The sequence below is a fragment of the Pochonia chlamydosporia genome, chromosome 1 (assembly GCF_001653235.2).
Source record: "Pochonia chlamydosporia 170 chromosome 1, whole genome shotgun sequence".
NCBI lineage: Eukaryota > Fungi > Ascomycota > Sordariomycetes > Hypocreales > Clavicipitaceae > Pochonia > Pochonia chlamydosporia.
In genome coordinates, this window is record NC_035790.1 from 8,114,494 (window position 1) to 8,139,361 (window position 24,868).

At 48.6% G+C, this 24,868-nt stretch overlaps 9 protein-coding genes across 9 annotated transcripts; 5 read left to right on the forward strand and 4 right to left on the reverse strand.

Annotated features, from left to right (window-relative positions):
- Positions 1-1,763: 1,763 nt before the first annotated feature.
- On the reverse strand, positions 1,764-3,489 carry VFPPC_02139 (cytochrome P450; the record flags this gene model as incomplete). The annotated part of the gene is made up of 3 exons (XM_018281838.1): positions 1,764-2,151; positions 2,206-3,344; positions 3,403-3,489. The coding sequence occupies 3 exons, from the start codon at positions 3,487-3,489 to the stop codon at positions 1,764-1,766; spliced, it is 1,614 nt and encodes a 537-aa protein (XP_018138935.1).
- Positions 3,490-4,498: 1,009 nt separating this feature from the next.
- On the forward strand, positions 4,499-5,630 carry VFPPC_02140 (thioredoxin reductase GliT; the record flags this gene model as incomplete). Its single annotated transcript, XM_018281839.1, has 3 exons — positions 4,499-4,920; positions 4,983-5,470; positions 5,536-5,630. 3 exons carry the CDS (start codon positions 4,499-4,501, stop codon positions 5,628-5,630), a joined length of 1,005 nt encoding a protein of 334 aa, XP_018138936.1.
- A 385-nt stretch (positions 5,631-6,015) lies between these two features.
- On the forward strand, positions 6,016-6,903 carry VFPPC_13214 (gliotoxin biosynthesis protein GliK; the record flags this gene model as incomplete). The annotated part of the gene is made up of 3 exons (XM_022428868.1): positions 6,016-6,528; positions 6,578-6,838; positions 6,898-6,903. 3 exons carry the CDS (start codon positions 6,016-6,018, stop codon positions 6,901-6,903), a joined length of 780 nt encoding a protein of 259 aa, XP_022284120.1.
- A 65-nt stretch (positions 6,904-6,968) lies between these two features.
- On the reverse strand, positions 6,969-8,392 carry VFPPC_13215 (dipeptidase 3; the record flags this gene model as incomplete). The annotated part of the gene is made up of 6 exons (XM_022428869.1): positions 6,969-7,428; positions 7,479-7,568; positions 7,621-7,697; positions 7,750-8,053; positions 8,111-8,270; positions 8,320-8,392. 6 exons carry the CDS (start codon positions 8,390-8,392, stop codon positions 6,969-6,971), a joined length of 1,164 nt encoding a protein of 387 aa, XP_022284121.1.
- Positions 8,393-8,672: 280 nt separating this feature from the next.
- On the reverse strand, positions 8,673-9,489 carry VFPPC_13216 (hypothetical protein; the record flags this gene model as incomplete). The annotated part of the gene is made up of 3 exons (XM_018290993.1): positions 8,673-8,943; positions 8,993-9,064; positions 9,113-9,489. 3 exons carry the CDS (start codon positions 9,487-9,489, stop codon positions 8,673-8,675), a joined length of 720 nt encoding a protein of 239 aa, XP_018138939.1.
- A 2,896-nt stretch (positions 9,490-12,385) lies between these two features.
- VFPPC_02141 (cytochrome P450) lies at positions 12,386-13,897 on the reverse strand (the record flags this gene model as incomplete). The annotated part of the gene is made up of 1 exon (XM_018281840.2): positions 12,386-13,897. The coding sequence occupies one exon, from the start codon at positions 13,895-13,897 to the stop codon at positions 12,386-12,388; it is 1,512 nt and encodes a 503-aa protein (XP_018138940.2).
- A 1,435-nt stretch (positions 13,898-15,332) lies between these two features.
- VFPPC_02142 (hypothetical protein) lies at positions 15,333-15,935 on the forward strand (the record flags this gene model as incomplete). Its single annotated transcript, XM_018281841.1, has 1 exon — positions 15,333-15,935. The coding sequence occupies one exon, from the start codon at positions 15,333-15,335 to the stop codon at positions 15,933-15,935; it is 603 nt and encodes a 200-aa protein (XP_018138941.1).
- A 1,729-nt stretch (positions 15,936-17,664) lies between these two features.
- On the forward strand, positions 17,665-22,134 carry VFPPC_02143 (lipid A export ATP-binding/permease protein msbA; the record flags this gene model as incomplete). Its single annotated transcript, XM_018281842.1, has 12 exons — positions 17,665-17,832; positions 17,883-17,961; positions 18,034-18,148; positions 18,202-18,238; positions 18,293-18,361; positions 18,413-18,963; positions 19,016-19,607; positions 19,664-21,041; positions 21,094-21,483; positions 21,536-21,801; positions 21,866-21,925; positions 21,991-22,134. The coding sequence occupies 12 exons, from the start codon at positions 17,665-17,667 to the stop codon at positions 22,132-22,134; spliced, it is 3,849 nt and encodes a 1,282-aa protein (XP_018138942.1).
- Positions 22,135-22,415: 281 nt separating this feature from the next.
- On the forward strand, positions 22,416-24,810 carry VFPPC_02144 (het domain-containing protein; the record flags this gene model as incomplete). The annotated part of the gene is made up of 2 exons (XM_018281843.1): positions 22,416-22,632; positions 22,679-24,810. 2 exons carry the CDS (start codon positions 22,416-22,418, stop codon positions 24,808-24,810), a joined length of 2,349 nt encoding a protein of 782 aa, XP_018138943.1.
- Positions 24,811-24,868: the final 58 nt, after the last annotated feature.

Sequence of the window (24,868 nt, forward strand, 5' to 3'; positions counted from 1 at the left end):
TAGGACGAGTTGCATTGTGTCACAGGTGTGCCCAATTGTAATACTTGTGATATAGAAACTGAAACACCGAGACTGTGTTTCGCAAGTAAACCCTCATGCGGGCCTAAGATCTATGGCCGCTGCCCACACATTCCGCATCACCACGATGCGTTCCACGCGCCAACCAGTCTGATCTGCAAGAATTCGCCATTCCGCCTCTGTGCGCTCCAGTCCATTCGTAGTTGACATCATTGTAATGTCTCCATACCTCCAAACTTTTGAGCTCCGGCTATCTTGAAGAACGGCCTCAACAATCACCATCCTAGCCTTTGGCGAGATCTTGATGGCCCGTCTGACAGCAGTTAAGATCTTGAGCACATCATCGTCCAGCCAGTTGTGTAAACACCACTTCATCGTGTAAACTTCGTACGAAGGAAGTGCCTCAAGAAAGTCCCCATCGTGAAACTCAACCATTCGTCCCCCCACGTCGGCATACTGTCCATCTGCATCCTGAAATCTTGGTCGCACCATATCAACCACTGACTTCAACTCAAAGAGTGCACCCCGGAGAGAGGGAAAGTATCGCAGCAGAGACACAATGAAGTCACCTCCACCTCCACCAATGTCCAAAACCACTGCGTCACCCAACTCTGCCCAAGGGTAATCCGTCAACAAACCCGGCGCTTGAGACACTGCACCCGCGCCCAAGGTCTTGTGGAACTTATCCTGGAGACCCTGTTCTGCGAAGTATTTGTAAATAGGCTTCTCGGTCTGATACGTGATTTGAGCAGCACTGAGTGTCTCTCCTTGTTTGACAGCGTCCGGTATACCTTCCGCGGCTTTGTAGAATTCGTTGCCGTAGAGATCAACCCAGCGGTGCCACTGTGTCCAGTGATTTTTCATTAGAAGAATAGATGACGAATTGTTTCTATAGGTCATGCTTGAAGCATCGTAGTCGAAAATTCCATTGCAGTGCAGTACTCGCATGATTTGTTTCAGACGAATTGGCTGAAGGTTGCTTTTGGTGGCAATTTCTTCAAGCGTAAGACTCGTCGAACCAAGGATATCCGGGATGTTGTGTGATACCGCGGTAACGAGGCATTTTGTGTCGAGATACGCTGAAATGGCACGCCGGGTTAATTCAAGAAATGACATCTACTATCATAGTGTGTGCTAAGACTTACCCAAGAAGGTCTCCGCGAGCTGCAAGTTTGGCGGCTGTAAAAGTTGCACCACTCTGTCCGCCAAGTCTACAACCTGTGATGCCAGATCCCAGGTTCTTTTATCAGGCAGCTCATCAGTAGTCTTTAGAGATCGGAGTCTCTCTGATTGCAGTGGCCCTTCAAAAGCATCAACAGCCGCTCTTAGAGCCGAGTTTAGGATTTCCAGCGTGGAGTCCATAGCAGCTACGAAGTTGTGATTGACTTGGAAAGGCAAGATTTAGCCATGTACATTCCAGATCAAAGGAAAGGGAAGTATTAGGTTGAATAACTTTGCTGGCCCGTGACAACACACGGAGACCGACTACCCACCAAACATAAATTAATGCCCGATATACCGGAATGATTGCGTCTCCAGTGCCCTGTGCTGTCGGCCAGAGCCTCGATTGAACTTCAAAATAAGGTAGGCAGGATCAAAATCATCTTCAAATTTATAGCATATTACTCTATTCTGTGCAAAAATGCATCGTCCTAATGGTTTAGAGATGACGAACAGCAAGGCATATTTACTATACTTGATCCCCCGTGCTTCATCCCTGCAAATGGTATCTTGATGACTTCCATTTATGCTTTCTCTTGTGCCGCAGCCCAAACTTTCTCTATAGTCTCTGCATGTTTCGCACTCCTCGGTTCGAAATGACATAGAAACTTTACCGGTGTCAATAGAAACCCTGGTTGTGCCGCTGTGGAAGGCTCGACAACTTTTCCATTAACGTCAACCGACTTGCGCATATTAAAAGCCCAAAATATGCGCGCAATGTTTATGAACAAGGAGTTGTGTGCAATATGCAACCCAGGACAATTTCGACGTCCGGCCCCAAATGTGAAATGATCGCGAAGGTTAGGATCAGCTTGGCCCATGGATTCAGCTTCGGTGAGATTATCGTCCACATAGCGAGTAGGATCGAAACGCTCTGGGTTCTTCCAGCGCTTTTCGTCCATATGAATAGCCCTGCTCGCTAGTTAGCATGTGGTACTTTGATGAAGAGCCATATAAACTTGCCACCAGTTGAGGACCACGACGGATCCTTTGGGAATGAAATACCCCTTGTACCAGTCATCTTGCGTGGTTGCATGGCAAGTCCCAATTTTTGTTGAAGCTCTCCATCTGAGCGTTTCCTTGGCAATGCCTCGAATGTACGGCAAATTTGGCTCATCGCTGAAATCCGGCATTCGCTTGTTACCTACAACACGATCTAGCTCTTCGTGTGCGCCCTTGACTACCTCGGGATACAGCAAACAAGCCAAGATGACATTGTTCAAAGCCGTTGTTGTTGCATCACTTCCCGCTTCTATCAATGCTCCAGCTGCAAACGCCGCCGTGACATCTGGAATCGGGTTCTTTTTTAGTTTCTCTTTTGCCAGGTCTTTGAGGAAGCAGTCTGGCGCGACACCCTTTTCAATATCGGCCATAAGCTTATTGTACATCTTCAGGTATATGCCGGAGTCCTCATCGTACCACTGCCGCGCGACCTTCTTCCAATTCTGCAGCAAGAACTGGGGAACAATGTCTGCGAGCATAGGGAGTGTGTCAATCATCCAGCCTCCCGGCGCGGTAGCAAGCGAAAAATGGCGGACGATTTTGAGAATATCCTGGTATAGGGGATCGTTGAGGTCTTTGACACGGTGACCATATGTAATTCTCATTATTGTACTTGTCGAGTATCTGCGGTTGATGTCGTTGAACGCAATATCGTCTTTTGTGTTTAAAATTTCCCAAACCGCTTGCTTCGACTCAAAGTCTTGGACTGGCTTGTACGATGTCGATGTCTCTAGGTTGAGCGCAGAATGAAGAATGTTGCGAATCATCCGCCATTTCTCTCCGTATGGCAGAAAATTGACACGCTCATTGTTTGAAACTATGTTTATCATGGGACTCGGGGCTCGCGACGAGTAGATCGAGCCTCGCTTATCCATGAGATCTTTGACGGCCGACGGAGATGACAACCAGATGAATCGAGAAAGGCCGACTTTTGTGTAGAAGACGTCGCCGTACTGGTCAGCCCACTCCTTGGCTACCGTCATCATCTTGTCGGTGTCCGCCATATCCAGCATATTTCCAATGATGGGAAGGCCCTTTGGCCCGGGGGGTAGATGTCTTAGTCGTTTGTCGCGGCTCCATATGTTGTATAGTATCAACAGTATCTATTTTACGACTTAGTATAAGGCGGCGTCATGGTTTCTATTGGTAGATATATCTTACCACAGGAGCAACGTATGCAAACTTGACCAGTGATAAGATTTCCACATCAAGCGTGGTTAGCTTGTCGAAGATGGCTTTAGGATCCATGTGATGGTCTGGCGTTGAAGCTTTCGATGTGTTTACGCGTTCACCTGGCAGATGGGGTATAGTCTGGGTGGCCAGTAGGTACCTGGTCCATTAAGTATGCTGTACGATGGGACTTTATGAGAATGACGGTATTTATTCTGTGTGTTTGCGGCGGTTTCCGACATATGGTGCAATGTAGGCCAATAAGCAAGGTTGTGGCCTTGTTACTACCGGACTTTGCTATTACCATAACATCAAATGGAGCATTTATATTACTGCCGAAGCAACAGAAATAAAAAAAGCTACTACATGGTTGGTTGAAGAACACTTTTCTGGGCCTACGTTCGCGTGCTTGACTATTTACTTCATGCTTAGAGTCATCTTCACTTCTCCCAGTATTGATACTATGATGCATATAAAACTCGACACTTCGCAGCTGACCTTTTTACGCAACCGGTAGCACAAATTGGCCACCTGCAAAATACAATGTCCTGGGTAACATGATATGTCATTATTCTCACTGCTCAAGTTTCTGCCAAGTTACACTTACACGCGTAGACAAATTGGGAAGAAAGTTGAGCGGTATGCATGCATAAATATGCATATGCGAATTATGCATATACTTCCTCGTTTACTCACGTCGGACGCCGACAAAAGAACTGGCAGGTGCGACCATCCAAAGTACCAGAGCGTACTCCGTACTCCGTGCCTCGTACTCCATCAACCGATGCTTTTGGTCATTTGTTTTTCCGTTGGCTAATTTAAAAGTCTCCGATGCACGTCAGCATGTCTCCGAAGCACAGACACCGACTATGCTATCGATAGCTGCAAGTGGACGAAGATCGAAGCATTGACGGGAGTCCCAATCAGTACTGCAGAGTCCGTGAGCAACCAGAGGGGTGCCTTGCTTACAATGCTATTTAGAAACATCTCGTTGGGCGTGATTTCGACATCCTCCATCTTGTTACCCATCGTTGATCGTCAAGCTCCTGAAACGTGTCCAACATCCTCAACTCTCGAACCCAACACAATGACTGCCATCCAAGCCGTTTACGATGCTCTCATTATTGGCGGCGGCCCAGCTGGCATGTCTGCTGCATTGGCCCTAGCTCGTGTTTGTCGCAGCTCCTTGGTCTTTGACTCGGGCGAGTATCGCAATCAGGGTGCCAAGGCAATGCACACATTTCTGTCTCGAGATGGGATTAACCCAGAAGATTTTCGTGCCACGGCCAGACAGCAAATCAAGGAAAAGTATTCGTCTCAGGTTTCCTTCATCACCTCCAAAGTCGTACAGATCTCCAACGTCGAGGTATTGCCTGGATACAAAGGCTTTCAAGCTGTCGATGACAAGAATCAAACATTTTCTGGAAGGAAGCTCGTCTTTGCAACTGGCACAGAAGATGTTTTGCCTACGAATATTCCGGGATACGCGGAGAACTGGCCGTCTCACATGTACCGTCGAATCTAGGTGTCTTCTCCGTCTCGCAAATTTCACTTGCTAACCAGACGTGCAGTTATCAATGCCCTTTTTGCGACGGTTACGAACAAAAAGACTATCCCATTGGGCTTCTTACCTTCCCAGATCCTTCATACGCCCACTTTGCTTTGATGGCACGGCAGTTCAACAGAGACATCACCATATACAGCAATGGCCCAGTCCCGACCGACGAGCCGACCCAAAAGGCCCTAAAGAAAGTCTTATCTACCGGCGTCAAGTTCGACGAACGAAGAGTGACACGTCTGGTCAACAATGGCGAAGGACCCCAAAATGGAATATCGGTGGAATTTGAGACTGGCGAGCCAGCCAAACTTGGCATGCTTCTTCACCGCCCACCGACCAAAAGCAGAGGCCAGGAATTATTCGCCCAGCTGGGAGTTGCCACGAAGCCCAATGGCGATGTTGTGACAGACCCAATGAAGCTCGGCACCAATATACCTGGATGTGTTGCGGCAGGCGATACACAGGAGTCAATTAAACAAGCCGTCATGGCAGCAGGAAATGGTGAGGAGCCATCTACCCGGAAAATCATCATGCTGTGTACAAGCTTTACTGACATTCCGTTCCAGGTGTTCGGGCGGCTGCGGTGATAGCGTTTGAGCTGGCTGATGAGGAAGGCAACCGAGCTTTGGCTGAATTAGAGAAGCGTGATGCAAACCTTTGATGGGGCGAAACGCTCAAAGGGTAATTAATATAGCTATGCCATCGTTTATCAAACCTAGATGATGCTATGCCTCTGGAGAGTATTACCGATACAGTTAAAGCGCCTGTCCTGTGACCACGTAAAAATAGGAAGGTATTCGCACAATAGACACCAAGTTCATTTTGGTCTCATATGTAGCTGAATGACATGGAGTACGTTCTCTTAATAAACGTAATCAGTGAGACTGCAGTAGCTCTGGCGACCTCTGCCATTATTTTAGACGGAAGCCACATATATTGTCGGGAACCGAGCAGAGAACCCGCTCATGAACTTGTCTTATTACATACGAATTTGGATCTTCTCAAACCTGCAACACCGTTGAATTCTAGTCCCAACTAGCCCATTCATGGCTGATCCAGCAACGACGATGACCAACGACGAAACCGCACCAGCATGGAAACTCGCAGTGCAAGCCGGCCAACCAATGTGGTACATTGGCTACGGCTCCAACATGAAAGGAAGCTCAATGAAAAGCAGAAGCATCACACCGCTAGCCACCGAAGTCATCACAGTCCCAACACACTACGTCACGTTTGACATTTTCGGAGTTCCATACTCGGAGCCTTGTTACGCTAGTATTGCCGAATTTCCACATAACGGAAGCACGAAGCTAGATCTGATTCACAGCAACTATCGAACACGAGTTCCAGCCCTCTGCGGCGTAGCACATCTTTTGACTCTCTCTGACTTTCATCGACTTCTGGTTACGGAGGGAAGTGGCGTTGTATACGACATTATTACCGTTCAAGCGTATCGTCTGGACAACTCTAGAAAACCTGTTGGTTTGCCGTTTACGGGATATACTCTGAAGGCGAAGTGGCCGCAAAGACCGAATGGTATCCCTAGTGCTCGTTACATGGTGCGTTCACATCCTCATAAACACGGTCGTAGTATTAATGAGATCATAGCGTCTGTTCATTGATGGAGCAAAGGAGAACAAGTTCGGTAAGGAGTATATCGAGTATCTGGAGAACTTTCCTGCGTATCATAAGGTAGAAGGACCGGGGCGAACGTATGGACAGCTGGTGTTCGATCTTGGTTGGAGGCCATTCCTGAAAAGACTGATTCGATTGACGACGTGGAATGTGGACAAGGACGGAAACTGTCCTGTGTATATCGCATTCATTATTGTCTGGTTGTATAAGTTTATGTGGTTTTATCATGATAGAGTACATACGCATTTTTTTGGGAGAGGAGATGGTGGGAAACTGTATTGGAGAAGCAACAGACATGATTGATTACTGGGTTGACGCAGATCTTCAATATAGACTTTTGACCGTAAAAGCATGATGCTCAGATTTAAAGTAATCCTCGGACTTGCTTGACCTCATTTCGCACGGATTCATCCCATATCTCCTCAATAGTATCCTGCAGCATTTCCGCATTATTGCTCTTCATCTCAGCCGACACCTCCTGAACGACATCAAGAACACGCAAGACATTGAGGCCGACCAAATTCTTGACAGAACTTTCAGCAACGCCTCTTCGTAAGAGTTCCGCGATCAGAAATGGAAACTTGGACACGTCTTTCAACCCAGCCGGAGCATGCATCATGCCATCGAAGTCGGAGCCGATACCAACGTGTTCATATCCAATTCTTTCGCCTACATGCTGAATGTGGTCGGCTACTCTTTCGAGAGTCGGTTTGTCGGGGTCTGTTAGCTTGCAGAGAAAGGATACCATGAACACGCCGCCATTTGTCTTTAACATGTCCAAGATGTCATCGGGGCTATTTCTCGGGTGCTCGGTTATTGCAGAGCTGTTACGTGTCAGAGCAAGAGTATACAATTGAACGTCTGAGAAATATACCATGATGAGTGTGAGAAAATGACTGGTGCTTTGGACACTGCCAAAGCGTGCCGTTGAACATCAACAGACGTGTGCGAGAGGTCGACTATCCTGGAAGTAAAACGTGAGTACTAGGGTGGTAGGCTAGGATGGTGATACTTACATCCCAATGCGATTCATCTCTTTCACAATCGCGACACCCTGTTCAGATAATCCATTGTGTGCCGGCCCGGAGGAGTTCTGGAGTTATATTAGCATACTTTCAATGTAGACATGTCAGCCCTCAGCATACCGTCGAATCAGCATATAAGTTGTTATTATCATGCGTCAAAGTAATATACCGGACCCCCAGTCTGTGAAAGTTTCTCATGACACTAGCACTGTTGGCAATTTGATGTAAGCCCTCAATCCCAATCAAGCTGGCGACACGTCCAGAATTGAAGACGTCCCAAACCTCAGTCGAGGTTCGTGCGAGGCCAAGGCGCTCAGGATATTTGTCAAGCAGGGTGTGTATAATATCGATTTGCTGCAAAGTGTCTCTGAGGCGCTCTAGATGGGCTGCCGTTAAAAAGTCATTCTCGGCATTCGCAGCTGGGCTAAGGACAAGTCGTGATTAGCCCTCGACAATTTGCATTACCAAGATATTCGCATACCACGGTACGTAGGCACTCCAAAATACGCCTCCTACGAAGCCTTCTTGTAGACGTGTGAGGTCCGTGTGGGCAATGGGCATGTTGTGGGCGTCTACTTCTGGATCGGCCGCTCGCCCCAAGTACCAGCCGCGAATCATGAATGGAAAGTCATTGTGCCCATCTGAAGGATGTTAGACTGGAACGTCGAGTATTCCGTAGACGATACTTACCGATCAAGGGGACCTCAGAGAGAAGCTTTTTCGCGCGAGCCAGGTTGTCTTCTGATGACGTATTGGATGACATATTGGATGACATCGTGAGGAACAGGAAGGGCTTTGGTTGCAAGGATTGTGTGTAAGGCTTGGTGAGTATGAGAATTTGCAAATTAGTTTTAAAGAAAACGTAGGTGGAGCGTCTTTTATGGGATGATAGGACATTAAGTAAAGGATCGACGTCAGGCAGTTTAGCACCAGTGACGACCTGATCCCGTTCAACGGCATTTTAGATTCCAAGTTTATCTTTCATTGAACCAGTCAACAATGACTGAGTAGAAATTACGTTTTTAAATCCTCAAATCAGACATTCACTCCCCAATGACAAGCTCCTTTCGGGAATTCAATTCCGCATACGCCTTAGCCACCCCCGGCAGTTCAGCAATACGCTCACTCCAAGCCTTGAGCGCCGGGAAATCATTCTTGTCAATCCCCATACGAGCCGTCGTCGGGTCATCTACAAACGGGTATATGGAGATGTCTGCAATGGTTGGCCTGTCAGGCAACCCAATCCAATTTTGTCCCGGCTTTGACAAACGATCGTTCATGATGCCAAACTGAACCACGAGGTCCTTATACATCCTGTACATCTTTAATATTTGCTATTTCCGCTGCCAGCGGTGTTACTCACTTCTCTTTTGCCTTGGGGTTCTGATCTTCCGGCTTTCGAATTTCGTACCAAACCCAGTACTTTGCAGTTGGGCTACATTCGTTTAGCAACTCCTCTCCCGATTCATGCCGCTAGACCTACCCAAGTGATGCAGTCTCAAAAGTGAGCCAGTTTCCTATTTCCAGTTCCTCGGCAGCAGTAGAACCGCAGTAGTTCTTCTGCACGTCATACTTCTTCGCAATGTACTGCAGGATCTGCGAGCTGTCCCAGGATGTTACGCGCTGGCCGTCCTCTTCATCAATCATGGCGGGCACATATCTCTGGGGATGAATTTTGGTGAACCAGTCGGTTCGCGTTGCAGGCCCATCTAAGCACGGGGCATCATAATCTATGCCGAGACATTCTAGCAGGATGATTGGCTTTATCCAGTTCTGATACCTTCCTTCTACGACAAAGACGAGCGGCTTGTCGGGGATATCATTGTCCAGGGACTTGGCGGAGAGAATGTTGATAGGCATTGTCAAGTGCGACCCAAGGATTCGATCTCAGTACAGTTAGTTTAAGCCTTGAAAGGTTGGTAACATGTTTACCAAGTAGCTGCTTTTATCTCGTTGACTTTTCCTTGGGCTTCTTGCGGCAGTTCATGGGCAAGGCCCATCACCAACGTCGGTGACCGAGGTACATTTGTCAACCTACGCAATTCTGTTTACAAATCTTGAGACATCAAAAAGAGGCTTAATTGCAAATAGGAATCGAGGCGTTGCAAGAGCAAGCCGTAGCTAGGATCATACGTACAAGCTTCACATACAGTCACATGGTTCATCGCTTGTCAACTCTATACCACCAAGTGTTGAGAAACGAGGACCAAGCAGACTATTCAACCCATTTTTGAGATTACTTAGTCTTGTCTGGCTTGGAGTAAATTTGCATAACCGCAACCTCGTCTAACTTCAATAAAAGCATTGTTCCACGCTTCGCGCAAGTCCGTCGCTAGCATAGCCCTTGCCAGAAGTCACCCCATTGGAGAATTGATTGAACCTCCCAGGCTCCCGTATTTAATTCACTCTTCACTATCACCTCGTGTCCTCAAAACAACATTCGTCATGTACGGCGGGAGAATCTGGCCAGGCATAAAGATGTTGTCTGGCTTTCTCGTCATACCATTTGCAAGCTCCATATCATATCGCAGTAGAATCTTCGCAAAGAGTATCTGCGTCATTCTGATGCCGAGGAACCGCCCCGGGCAAATCTGAGCGCCGTAGCCGTAGGCCAAGAACTTGGTGCTCGCCGTAGTAGCCCGTGTTGTCGCCGTATTAGTGTCTTCGTCGTAGAACCGGTACGGGTTGAACTCGCTGGCGTTTTGATAGTTGTCTTCGTCGTTGTGGACATACCATGCCGGGGCGGATATCATTTCGCCAGATTTCACTGTAGCTCCAAGGTTCAGCTTGAGTGGTTGAATCACCGAACGAGTGACACTGACTGGAATAATGTTAGTAGACCTTCAGGAATGGAGCCCTAGCAGTACATACACAAAGTCGGGCCATTAACCCGTAATGTTTCACGCGTGAAGCTTTCCAAACGTGGGAGAGAGCTCATTGCTTGCTCGGACCATTCACCATTATTACTGGCAAGCGCTTCTGCAATCTCCTCGCGCAGATCCTCGATCAGGCCCGGATAGCAAATACTCTCGAAGATCATTTGCATCAACAGGCAGGCAACCGGACCAGCACTGTCAAATGCCGTGAATATGACCTCGTCCGAGAATATGTTCACCTGCTTTGCCTCTTCAGCAGCGGTCATTGCCCTGGCGTTTCGCTGTATCTGTCCTCGTTCCTCTTTGAGATCGAGCATGGCGCCGAGTAATGTGTATTCATTGCGAATGGAACGCTTATCTCGCCATGCGTCAATGGTTCGTCGAAGTTCGGGAATTATAACTGCTTTCAATCTCTTGACTGCAGCACGAACTTTGAAGCCCTGCGGTGACAGATGCCAGAACGTTCGACGGAGAAGCCTTGGAACCCAAAAGTACATGTGGACAAAGGCCGGTACATTGAGGCAATAGTATTTGATGTCCTCCATGTATTGCGGATTCTCAGAGAACTCTGGTCCGATGAGGAATGACGCCGAGACCGTGTGTACCAGAGACCACATTGTCATGAATCCCATGAACGGTTCTTGGCCTACTGACAGTTAGCAGGAATGCAACGTTCTGCGACTTTGTAATTGGACTTACTATCACCGTATCCATCAAGGAGTTGGGCGATTACTTGGTCACCTTTTCGCACCACGGCTTTATGAAGATGACCTGGGCTTGTTAGAACTGCCTTGATTCCTTGCTTGGCAACATACTCATGTTTTTATTAACAGATTTTCGCACAGCATCCACATGGCAGCGGCCAAGAATATTCGCATGAAGTCTGAAGTGGTAGCTCTACGCCAGTCAGCAAGCTTCAATAGATTCACCGATTCATCTGGACCTTACGTCTTCCACGGCTTGTAGAAAGCTCAACTTTTCCGGGCCGACATTTTTGATCTCGTCGCCAACATCGGGGGGTATGACAATGACAAAATCATCGTGCTGGCCTGGATATGCCCATAGTTTAGATCTCTTCGTAAACTGCGTACCATTAGTATGACTTACGATGAGATACAACGGCATCTAACTTGCATTGTCGTAGCCTCTCTGCAGCACTCGGCGAAGATCAGATTGACATTCAGTCCATCGCAGGCGCCTCCAAATATATGGTGCATCTCCAACGAGGGCTATGCCGTTTAATCGCCGTCGTTGTCTTGCATAGTCTAGATAATCGGATACCACAATAATGAAAATAAACGATGCAATTGTCAGTGAGAGGACGTATAAGGGCCTTTCCTGCAACAATTGATGGCCCTCAGGCCAGAGCCGTTCCAATTGTGTCAACATTGTTGGCGGCTGGGCTGCTCGGGTTGTTAGTTGCCTGGCAAAAGTAAACTTCTGTAGTTCATAATACAATGCAAGGGTAACAACTGCGCGTAGTAAATTAGTTTTATTCGCAGACGCGTCGAAGTAGTATTCCCATCGTGGCACGATTCGGGCACTTCTCGGTCACCGAATCCACGTCACACTGGACAGCAAGGCACCCGATACGGTCAAATATCATGCTTAAAAAGTGACAAACGAGTCGAAATTGTGAGCTATAAACTGCTTCTCGACTGAATCTTGCATTAACGAACCCGCAAACCTTGGACAGGAAAAGTCGCCCCCCAGTTCTTTGCTGATGCTGTTCTGGCGTTGCGTAAGCCACAATATTCACAGGTAAGATGGTCTCGAATTACTGCATCATCTTGGTACGCCGCTGATTAGCGAGTCAATCGTCTTTTTTGCAATATGTGACAGATATGGACATTCCGAGTTCACAACCATGATCTCAATTTCTACAAATGCCTCGAACTCCAAACCTCCACAAGTCCCATCAACGTCCTCAAGCTCTTGGAAATATCGCCCAGTAAAACCGAGGCAGCCGTAGCAAAACCATCTTTCCTAATCCCACTCAAGTTTGTCTCGCGTTCTTTGAGCAGACCCGCTAACCTATACAACCTTGCCTGCAGCATTTTTCTCAAAAAGCTGGCTCGTGCCTTTGATGTAACCTTGAAGTTTCCGATACATAAGACAGTGCCGCTCGCAGGGTCATGGCTATAGCGTGGTCGGGCGACAAAGTCACTCTGGATTGCCGCCTGAAGAAGATCGAGCATCATCTTCACGTTGACTAGTTCTAGCAAGTATATGTGATTGTTTTGATTTGTATGCTTCACTTTGTGGACGCGGGAGAGCAGTGCCTCACGGACTTCAGTTTCTAACATGAGCGCGCGGTCGATTTGTAAGGACTTTATCTTGAGTTGTTCCACTTCCAGTGATGAGAGCTGCATCAACACCGCGGAAGGATATTGGAATTGGGTGTGATTTGGGAACATCAAGCTTGACATTTCCATTGATTGCTGGGGAGTGTCTTCGCCGTTCAGTGAGGCTACTGCTGACTTTGCCATTTTTGACTCGAGTGATTGTGAGTAAACTGAGATGCCACATTGACTGGACAGGGTTGATGGTTCGCCAGGGTCTGCTGTCGCCCGTGATGCGTAGCCAGAATCGGCTACTGATTTGAACTCAAAATCTAGCATGTGTGCCAGTGGAGCAGAGGAACTTGAGCCTGACCTCGACTCCAATCCGGAAGATTGCTCCGAAGTCTCTCTATGAGCTTGTGTGCAGTTGTGGACAGATTGAAGCTGCAAAGACGAGCAGAGTGCATCCAATGGACTTTCGACATTCTCAGATAGTGTTTGAGGAGAGATGAGGTCCTCAGGGCGAAAGATGGCTTCTGAATTAGAGGACGGTAGCTCGTGAGACTTGTCGTTGAGAGGCGTATCTCCAAAAAGCACGTCCATGTTGGGATGCTCGCAGCTGCCATCCACGTCCATGGGAGCATCGTCTAGCAAATAGTCCATCGATCCATCTACCGCCCCCAAGTTTGGATTGTCTAAGAACGCGGCGTCGTATGTACCGTCAAAGTCGCCAACAATGGGAGACCAAGGATCCGTCCTTGTCTCCGGCTCTGGAGCAGATGTGTCCGCTGCCCCGACATCTGGTAGGGAAGTTAAATCGACTTCCGCGCGCTGTTCCGCGTTTGACGTGGTGGTAGGTTTTGAAGCTGGCTTGGGGTCGGAACTATCGCGTGTTTGTTTGGCAGCAGCATCCTCTGGGATAGTCTTTGCTCGTGGCCGTCCCATGCGTCGTGAGAGGCTATAAACGCACTTGAGCCTTTGAGTAGAGCACCGGCGACAAGCGGGCTTCTCATGGCCGCATTTAATCTTTGCGGTTTGGCAGTTATCGCAGGAGGTTCTGTATTTAGGCCGACGGCCATTTGGTCGAACAGGACCACTCTCATCAACCATCGCGGGCTTGGGAGTGGCGAAATACTTCTATTGATGGCAGCGATTGTAGTATGCTATTCTCATATTTTCGGCAGTAGCCGAAAAAGTTGATAAAACACCAAAACCAGAAAGCTTGAATACTTCGGTTATTTGATCTGGCCCAAAATCTCTCTTGGCTTTTATATGTGTCGTTGTGGCCCAGGGCCGTTGTGTGTCGCTGCATCATAGTCAGATTGCATGCTGTGTGCTCTTCTCCTGCGAGCATGTTGGTAATTTGTTGCTACCTTGGCACGAATAGTTTTTATCTCATGAGGTAAAAGCCCAAACACGCTGTCTTGGCAGTATCGTTGTAGTTGCCTCCGTCAGACTATCTGACACCTTGGTTTTCGCTTCTGCGGATGTGCTAAGGTGGTGGAACCATGCAGATGTAGTCTTCTTACATGATGGGGTAGCTTTTTGAGTCGTCTTTGCATAACTGTTGTCACCGAGATACAACAGCAACGCAGGGTTATACCACACGCATGGTGATGGGCCATAGGTTGACGGCGGCTACATGCAGAGAGTTCCAATACGTATCTATACAACGACGATCTATTCTTTAGTCACCTGACGAATCATGTCACTTTGGATGACGCCGGCCATAAAGCGGCCAGGGGTTCTTATGTACTCACTGGGTTGCTCGGGAACCGAGAGCCGGAGACATGTTGGCTGTGAGAAAGCTGTTATTTTGCAGCAACGCACCAAACAGACTGGTTACAGATCACAATACCGATAACATAATAGAAATAGCCATCATCTTTCCGACAGTAGTGATTCTAGTATAAGTCTAGAAGCGAACTTGATGGAATGACCCACGAAATCACCAAGTTCGCACACGACCTGTCACACAGCCTGTATATTGGGAACCCTAAGCCAATATCGAAACATAGCTGCAGCCCCCGATAGTTCGTCGGGTGATTGTGGCTATACTATTCAAAGATAAGGCGGAGACCCCTTTCGTTTAGCATCAGTGTTCGACATTATTGCAAGTTGGGCAGAAAAAAAGATGGAGAGAAAGCCTGCTTCGAACATGTCTCGAACGGCCCGGACGAGCAGCCACTCAAGTAAATCACAAGCTGAAACAAATGAACACAGCATGCTGACAACCATTTTATTACCATGGCATTATGCGGACTAAGAAGAAAGTGTCAGCCAGCGGGCCAAAAGTGTACAAATGTGGCCAGAGGTTTGTTTATCAGTTGTGCTTACGGGGCTGCGCGTTGTGATATACCTAGATAGTTTTCTTTTTTCTGCTTTGCCTTGTTAGCAAAGGCTTGAAGGCACTTGACAAAATAAAAGCATTCCCAGCCCTGGCCACCGAAATTTCTCTATGCCGACGTCCCGACCACCCAATGGCGCATATACCTTCAAGTTGACGTTTGATATGGAGCGAGGCCAGTGCCATTGTCCATCCAACATGCTTCAACAGCTTGCAGGGGATCTAAGCCACAACACGCTCCCCTTCGATAAAATCTTGTGCATCGGTTCAGAGCTAGGCAGTCACCTGGAGACAATCGCCAGTTGTAACCGATGTGTTGCAACGAAGCGAAAGATACACATACTATCCCAGACGACGTCACGGCTGGTTGGGTTCTACGAAGCGGCGCATTTGAGCGCCCCCGCGGCAGCGGCCACGGCAGACTTGGGCGACGAAGAGGATGGATCTACGCTCATCAGACAGACTGGGGTTACGCCAGCATCGCCAAGTTTTTCAGACAGCGCCCAGAGAAGCTGTCTATCCAAGAGTTTGCACACTTCGGACTGTCGCTCGGTATCGTGTGCCATGCGACTTGGCAAGCTGGCCATTGTGGGAGCGGAGGCCCGCATTCTGGGCGAAGTTGTGCTCATAGATGCCTGCTTGGAACTACATGAGAGGATGCAGGAGTGGAAGATGGCCATGGACGAGTCGTTGGAGACGGTGGAGGAGCAATACGACGCAACGATATGCCACAGCCTCGACAGGTTGGCCAAGCTAATCGGGTTGCTGCAATATGATGGGTATGCCGGGGATCACTGGTAATGACGTGGGTGATTGCAGATGTGCTGTATGGATTACTCCGTAGATGGGATGACGGGATAGCTGGTCTGTACTCCGTACTGTACGGTTTCGAATTGAATGATTTCGCATTGCTGTTGATACTGTATTGTACAGGACTGTGCTTCGTACACTGATCCGAATGTGTCAGGTCTTGACCTCTTCGGCATCGTGGTATCAGAGGCGACTTAAGACCAGTTCATCTATTTGCTTATTATGTTCCGATTCGCCATGCTTACATGTCGTGCGAGATGGGACGGGCCGGACTGCAACCTAAATGAACCACAGCATTCACATGGCGAGCCAGAGCGGAAGGACTGTGTTACTCCAGACAGATTAGCGGTGAAACGTGGCCAGCGTCATCGTCTTCTGAATGGGTGAATAGGAGAGATGAGGAGGGGGGAGTAAGACTTTTGCCACCTTGATGTCTATCATGGCAGGAATATGACAAGGTTGATGGTCATGGCCGATGTTCCGCACCCAAGAGGACCGATCATCCGACGCAGACATCAGACAAAGAGACTGAAGTAGCAGCAGGTATTCGATGATGCATGCGAGGTGAACATTTTCCCCCGACCACCCGTCCGTCTTGTGCCATGTTGCACCGACTGTTGCCAATCGGCAACTTGGCAAAATGCTGCTCTGAATAATATTCCAGTCCTGGACGAAGTATGGAGTATGGAGTACTGGGCGGAGTACAGCACGCGTCGGGTTCACAGACCAGATCTGACCGTGGCAAAAAGAGGAAAAGAGGCAGCATGGAGTTGTGCAACCTCAGGAAACAAAAAAGTGCGCGAGATATGGCGAATGTCTCCGGAAAGTGGCCGATAGCAACATGCTCTTACAAATCCACAACCGGCAAAATGGCATTGTTCTGTGCTGCGTACACGCCTAGAATTGAAGTAGAAAGCTGTCAGTGTCACTTGCGAAGAAATTGGAGGAAAAGGATAGCATACAAATGCATCTGGCAAGGAGCATGTTTGACATTGATGAAGCTTGATATTCGAGAGTTGCCAAGAATGACGCCAATCGGCCGAATTCAGCCACTTTCCATGGACAGACCCTGGTCTCTCGGAGCCGAGAACAATTCACAAAAAGCTGAGATGAGATGAGATAAATTATGTCCGGGCAGAATAGATGCAAGTGGACGTCGAGACTCTGTTCGAGAACGACTCCTGCGTGTCTCTCGCAAACACCCACTTTCACCGTGTCCTAACAAACTGTCCGCATGGGTAAATTCTAGTGATTCACTGTTTATTATATAGTCCGTACTCCATATAACGAACAGAGATAAAAACCATAGAAAACATCCCAGCCTGTTTGCATCCATGGGAATCTGAGCACAGACCAAAACGAGATCTGCTCTGCATCTCAAAGTGGTAAAGGAGCACAAGTTCCACGTTTCTAGAGAAAAATCGAGACCATTGCCATGCACGTACCGTACTGTTGTCTTTGTCATGGTTGATTTGTAAACAAGGAGAGATTTAAAAAAAAAAAACAATTGCATGCCAATCTCGTCTCTTCTCTGCCACCTGCTCGCACGTGCTGCCCCTGAGAGCAGGTTTGTCTGGCCCATTTTGTCCTCGTCAATATTAAGTTGCTTCTGCACTTGGCATCCTTCTTGCACATATTTTGATCGGGCAAGCTCAGCACAGCAGTTCTCACGTCTCTGCCGAAGTTTCAATCGAGAGCTTCGCATCAGTATCAATTCGATATGAAGCCGCAGGAGGCGGAGGATGAGAAGGCCGGCGGTGGCACAGTTCAAGGCCAGCAAAATGATGGCCCAGCAGCCGCCGATTCTCCCACCCTCGGAGCTGCCAAGACGGAAGGTGACGATGCGAAGAAGGATGATGCTCCCAAAGATGGCTTCGGACAGCTTATGGTATGGAATTTGCATACGAGGCTTCGATGTCAGTGCTAATATCGCGCCAGCAAGTTTTGACCTTTAGTTCACCTGCCGATAGAGCAATCCAAGTCGTGTGTCTTGTTGCGGCCATCTGCAGCGGAGCTGGTAAGTTGTGCAAAGCAAACAACCCATGGCAAAGACGCAAGAACCGCGTGGTAAACTAATTTCTGTCCATAGCTTTGCCATTGATGGCTTTGGTTCTGGGTAGACTCACCGCCGGCTTCACCTCGTTTGGCGCCGAAGGCAGCGACACGCCCAAAGACGCCTTCATGACCAGCGTGCAAACCAACGCGTATGTGCGACAATGCCCGAATGTTTCGTCAGTGTACTAAACGTCTGCCATAGATTGTACTTTATCTATCTGTTCATCGGCAAATTTGTGGTGAGTCCGCTACAACAAGATTGAGGCATATCTTTGCGAAGCTGACAACAACAGCTCGTTTATATCTGGAGCTTTGGATTTACATTCACGGCCAATCGTACAGTGCAAGCCCTGCGTCTCACGGTAAGAAGACAATCTTGCCAACGACAAGCCTAAATGCTGATATCAACATAGTGTCTGGACAAAATCCTCAACCGCAGCATTGCTGAACACGATGGCGAGACCCCCGGTAGCCTGTCCAACGCCATCACAACGCACTGCAACTCGATCCAAACCGCACTATCCGACAGAATTGGCATCATGATCCAATCCTTCGCAATGCTTATTGCTTCTTTTGCTGTCGCCTTTTCCCAATCCTGGCAGTTGACGCTCGTCATGTTTGGCTTGGTCTTGATCACAATCGCTTTAATCGGTGGCATTGTTGGCAGCGATCAGAAAATCGAGGCAGGACTTCTCAAAGAATACGCGGAATGCAGTGCTATCGCCGAAGATGCACTTGGGAGCATCAAAACTGTCGTTGCCTTTGGAGCAGCAAACAAGTTCCTCGCTAAATATCAAAACATCTTAGTCAGGGCCGAGAAACAGGGCAAGAAACGAGGACCATTGGTTGGTCTCATGTTTGCCTGTCAGTTCTTCTTTATGTTTGTCGGCTGGGCTATTGGTTTCTATCTTGGAGCATACCTTTACGTCCGCGGTTCGATTTCTGATGCGGGTAGAATTCTTGCGTAGGGATATCCTCTCCTCCGCTCTTACGGCCCAAAGCTAACTTTTTTGAAGCGTCTTCTTCGCCATGTTGATTGGTCTCGGAGCTATGATGGCCCTGGGTCCAAACATGCCGAGCTTTATCAAGGCTATTGCCGGAGCAGGCATTGTCTTCCGATTGCTTGGAGATGACGGAGCAAAACGTCTTGACAAGGCATCCATCAAAGAAGAAGTGGAAGGGCCTACGTGCAACGGCCGCATCGAATTACGCGACGTCTCCTTTACCTACGATTCTCGCCCAGATCGTGTAGCGCTTTCCAACATTAATCTCGAATTCCAGCGAGGCACGTGTACTGCAGTCGTTGGTCCATCAGGAGCTGGAAAAAGCACATTCATTGCCCTGCTAGAGAGATGGTACCAGCCAACTTCTGGATCTATTCTGCTTGACGGAAATGATGTATCCGAGCTCGGCGTCAAATGGCTCCGAAAGCAAATCGCCCTTGTGCAGCAAGAACCACAACTCTTTAATGCCTCCATCTTTGACAATATTGCCCACGGCCTTGTGGGCACTGATCACGAGAATGCTCCCGCCGAGGAAAAGAAGCGGCTCGTTGAATATGCATGCAATCAGGCCCGAGTATCCGAATTTGTGCAGAAGCTTCCAGATGTTGGTTCTTACACGTTAAACAAATCAGCTTTGACTATCCGGCTAACTGTTACTAGGGTCTTGATACAAATGTAGGAGACCGCGCCTCGCTCATCTCCGGTGGACAGAAACAGCGTATTGCAATTGCCCGTGCCCTTGTCGGCCGTCGGCCAGTTCTTCTCATGGATGAAGCAACCAGCGCTCTTGATGGTGAGAATTCGGAGGTCATCGAAGCTCTTCTAACTGCATCCGAGAACCGAACGACAATTTTCATTTCCCACAAGATTGCGTCGGCAAAGAGAGCGGATCGCGTTGTTGTCATGGATAAAGGCACGATTGCTGAAATTGGAACCCATTCCGAGCTGATGCATGCCGGTGGTTTGTATAAACGTCTTCATGATGCACAAGTCGAGCTAGAGACAGAGGAGGACACTGTTGACTACATCAGACGGCGACCTTCAACTCACACCACTGGTGCGGCTGGTGATGATGCGGAAACCGCTCAACCAACTGAAGAGCAAACCGAACTTCCCGAGCTGCGAAAACGATCCATCTTTGCCAACTTGTGGACAATATTTGGCGAACAGAAACGATTCTGGCATATATTCTTCATTGGAGCCGCTGCCGCTGTTGTCACCGCCCAGATCTTCCCGGTTCAAGCCATCCTCCTAGGCAGAGTTCTGCAGACATTCCAAAACCCCATCGACGAAGTACAGTCCCTCGCCAACTTTTGGGCCCTTATGTTCTTTGTGGTTGGTCTTGGGGCACTCCTGGCGTATGCCGTCTTGGGTTTCTTCATGACCCTGTTTGGCATGCATCTCACTACTTTTTACCGCCACGAATACTTCCGAGCTGTTCTCACGCAGAGAATGGAGTTTTTTGATCGTATCGCATCTGGTGCGATTGTGTCCCGACTCTCAACAGATCCAGCAAATCTCCACGAGCTCATCTCTGTAAACATCGGTCTTCTCATCTCCATCTTTGTCAGTGTTATCAGCGGAAGCATCATTGCACTTGCCTTCTCCTGGAAGTTTGCCTTGGTCGCCATTTTCGGCGCTATGCCCATGGCATTCTTCGCTGGTTTTATCCGCATGAAGCTAGATACCACTCTCGCTGAAGCTACCATCAAGGTGTTTGAAGAAAGTGCTCGGTTCGCTTCCGACGCCCTGTCTGTCATACGCACGGTCAAGGCGTTCACCATGGAAGATACTGTGCGTCGCTCATACGAGAATCATCTGGCTACCTCTATCGGCAAACTCTACAAGCAAACCGCCGTCATTACGCTTTTCTTTGCCCTTTCCGAGAGTCTTGAACTTCTGGCTGCTGCGCTGGCTTTCTGGTACGGTGGTAAGCTGCTTAGCGACGGAGAGACTGATACTGAGAAATTCTTCACGGTGTTTATTGCCGTAATTGTGGGAGGCCAGGCTGCCGGTGCACTCTTTGGATTCTCATCCAGTAAGGCAGACAAGAAATTTGGTCCACTTAGTAGCTACTAACACGCAAGCAGATATCGGCAAAGCCAAGGTGTCGGCTAACAATATTTTGGGCATCCGCAGCGGAATTGCGACCTCAGGCACGCAAGATCAACTATCAGACGGAGAGGACGAGAAGCCATCGGGCGCGGTTATTGACTTCCAAAATGTCTCATTTTCCTACCCTACTCGACGTGATGTCCAAGTTCTGAACAACATTTCCCTTCGGATACACTCTGGTCAGACGGTCGGTATCGTGGGCGAATCTGGCTCTGGAAAGTCTACTCTGCTTGCTCTGTTGGAACGTTTCTATGATGTCCAGTCTGGCCGATTGCAGGTATTTGGAAAGTCGATTTCGTCATACGACGTAGACCAGTACCGCTCGAGACTCGCCATTGTGCCTCAGGAGCCAATTCTCTACAAAGGTAAGCCTCTACTCTTAGCTATTTCAATTGGCACTAACACGGCCTTTAACAGGCTCGGTGCGGGAAAACGTTGTTCTCGGTGTGGATGAGAGTAAGATTGAAGATGAGCAGGTGGTTCAAGCCTGCAATGCCGCCAATTTGACTGAATTCATTGCTTCACTTCCCGACGGTTATAACACGGACTCGGGCGGTACGACGGGCACAGCATTTTCGGGTGGCCAAAAGCAGCGTATTGCAATTGCTAGAGCCCTCGTACGAAATCCTGAAGTGCTTCTGCTTGATGAGCCAACCAGTGCGCTTGATGCCGAGTCTGAGCAGGTGAGTTTTGCTCGTATACATAGACCATCGTGTTCGACGATTGGCTAACAACGGACAACTACAGATGGTCCGCGATACTCTTCACAGCATCCAAGGTGGACGGACAATGGTCATTATTACTCATGTAAGTGATTCTCAATTCTCAATTCTCAATTCGCATAATTCGGAGACTAACCAGATAACTCATAGCGCTTGAACATTGTCCGACATGCCGACGTGATCATCGTAATGGCGGGAGGTAAAATCGTAGAACAGGGTTCGCACAACGAGCTTTTGGGCAAGCGAGGGCATTACTTCAGAATGTACCACTCTTCTCGGGGTGAAGAAATGTAAAAATTGCAGGTTGTATCGCAAGTTGGTTCTTTTTCTCAGTCTCACCTGACTGCATACCTACGTATATTTAATAGTCCCTAGTCGTGTCACTCCACAGGTCAACAGAAAGTTTCTTTGTACGTTGTCCCTCGGCGCGTGGATTAAGGTCTTGTTCGCTGCTGGTAGACAGTAGAAGTCTTTAAAAGAACCCATGTAATATTATCACGCGGGGAGTGGGACACAATGTGTTGAGTCTGACTGAAGCCTCCCTCGAATTCACTTAAATCCCATTGGTTTCTCTAATGGATCTTCTACTTACTTGTGAGTTGAGCGCGGTTAGATCGCTGCCCTGGTCGCTAATGCGTCATTCTCAGCCTCAAGATTCTCAAGCTACGCCTCGCCAATTGATGTATCAAGGGAGGCGTTTAGCAAGACACCACTTTCTGACTTGCATATTGCAGATCAGCAATGCACAAGTTAAAACCATCCCCTGTTTGACTAGAACGCCAACCAGATGGGGCGTAAGCAAGGATAACTAGGACTCATCAACCAGCGTGAAGCGGAGCCGCGCACAAAACAATCCAACTCTTGCGCAATGTCTGCGTCCGTCACGAGCAGGAATACCATGACAACATGTATAAATACAAAGAGCTGCCATCCGGTAATGGTTTCGGCTCCTCCAAGCCACTAACCCGGATTCTACACCTGGAGCCCGGACAACAAGACGACCCGTTCCACGCTCGCCTTGAAGTTGCAAACGCAGAAAAGGCGGCACCATACGAAGCTCTGTCCTACTGCTGGGGGAATGAAGAGCCCAATTCCCATGTCTTTGTCGATGGCGCTGCTTTGCCAATCAGGCCGAATCTCGGGGCTGCAATTAGAGCCCTGCGTTACCCTGATAAAGTGAGGAGGATGTGGATTGATGCCCTTTGCATTGATCAGTCGAATATGGCGGAGAGATCGCGACAGGTGCGCTACATGCGTCTCATATACAAATACTGCAGCAGGGTTATTGTATGGCTAGGGCCAGCGGTGTCTGGAGTAGAAGAAGCGTTTAAGGCTGCGAAACAAATTGTCGAATCTGAGGCATTAATAAAGCAGGTCTCATCCGCTGCAGTTGAATCAAATCACGGAAGAAAGCCAGTTGATGCAAGCAATCAAATTCAAGCGGATATTCTCTACAACATCCAACAAAGTCTACCAAAGTCATCGCTTCAAAACTTGTGCGACATCTTTGACCGCGAGTATTTCAGACGGCTCTGGGTACTTCAAGAAGTCGTTGCTGGGCCTCGTCCGACCGCAAAATGCGGCGAGTTGGAAATGCCTTTCCTCGACTTGGCTAGCTGCGGCGCGTTTATATCCTACTACAGGCATGAAAGGAGCACAGTATCGAGACCAAATGCATTTGTGTGGAAGATTCTCGTGTCAGATCGGGATAGGGCGCATTCGAAAGCGGGAAGCCATGTCGAAGGCTCAATAGGTTCGCTGGTCACTTTACTTGAGAACTTGCGCGGGTTCAAGACATCTGATGAGCGGGATAGGATATACAGTCTTTTGGGGATATCTGATGAGGGCTTGCAGCCGATGAAGACGCTCACGCATAGTATCCCAGGTCAATATCTTCCTCTGCTGCACAAGCAGACTACCACGGTGCAGAATTACATCAATACTCATAATGCGCTACGCGATTTTACTACTCCCACTGAACTTAGGCCGGACTACGCCAAGGATACCGCAAAGGTGTATACAGATGTTACTCGGCATCTCATTAAGAAGCCGCCTGGTTCTCTTATCATTTTGGGCCATGTCCATCATCACAGGGATCCTACACCAGGCGGATTCCCGTCGTGGGTACCTAACTGGTTTGAACCGGAAATATATCAATCATTCAACACTGTCAGATACTACGAAGCAGGGAGATGGCATTTACGCAATGTACCGCTATGGCGTATCCGCCCCGTCATCTGGTCAGAAGCGGTAGCCCATCCCCAGCGCTTAAGCCTAGAGGGCTTCCCACTGGGAAAAGTACAACTCGTAACTGATAAAATAGCATTATCAGACTTTCAACGCGGCTCGCCAGAAGCTGTGAACGAAATCACACGCCTCTGGTCGCAGTTGTTTCCGTTCCCCATGGTTCCACGACCAGCACCAGCATACCGATCTGGAGAACCGCTCGACGAGGCATTTTGCTTAGCCCTCTCAGCAGGTAGGCTTGGAGTCCTAATTCACCATGTGGCAGGTGGTCCAGGTGCAGGCGGGAGCATGGGATTACTACCTCAGCCGCCACTCCTGAAGAGACAAGTCGGAGAGCAGATAACCAGACGAGGGATTCGGGGGTTTCTGGCTATTTTGGCTTCCCACAGGGGACAGCCGCCCCCAGCGCCTCATCCGCTTAATGGTTGGTCTTTGGAGGATATTGATGCTTGGTATACGGGTGCTATTTGCTTTGCTACGAATCGGAGGGCGTTTGTTACGGATACGGGGTATCTTGGTATTGGGCCGAATATCATGCGGCCGGGGGATGAGGTGGCGGTATTGTATCGCGGGACTACGCCGTATGTATTGCGTCGACAGCCTGATCATCATTTGTATATTGGGGATTGTTATGTCCAGGATGATGGTATTATGTCTGGGGATGTGGCTTCGAAGGCGTTGGAGGGAGTTGGTCCGTCTTTGGGGATGTATGAGCTGAGATAGCCTCCAACACACAAACACACACGCACGCACGCACGAATTGTATTATGATTGTAGGCTG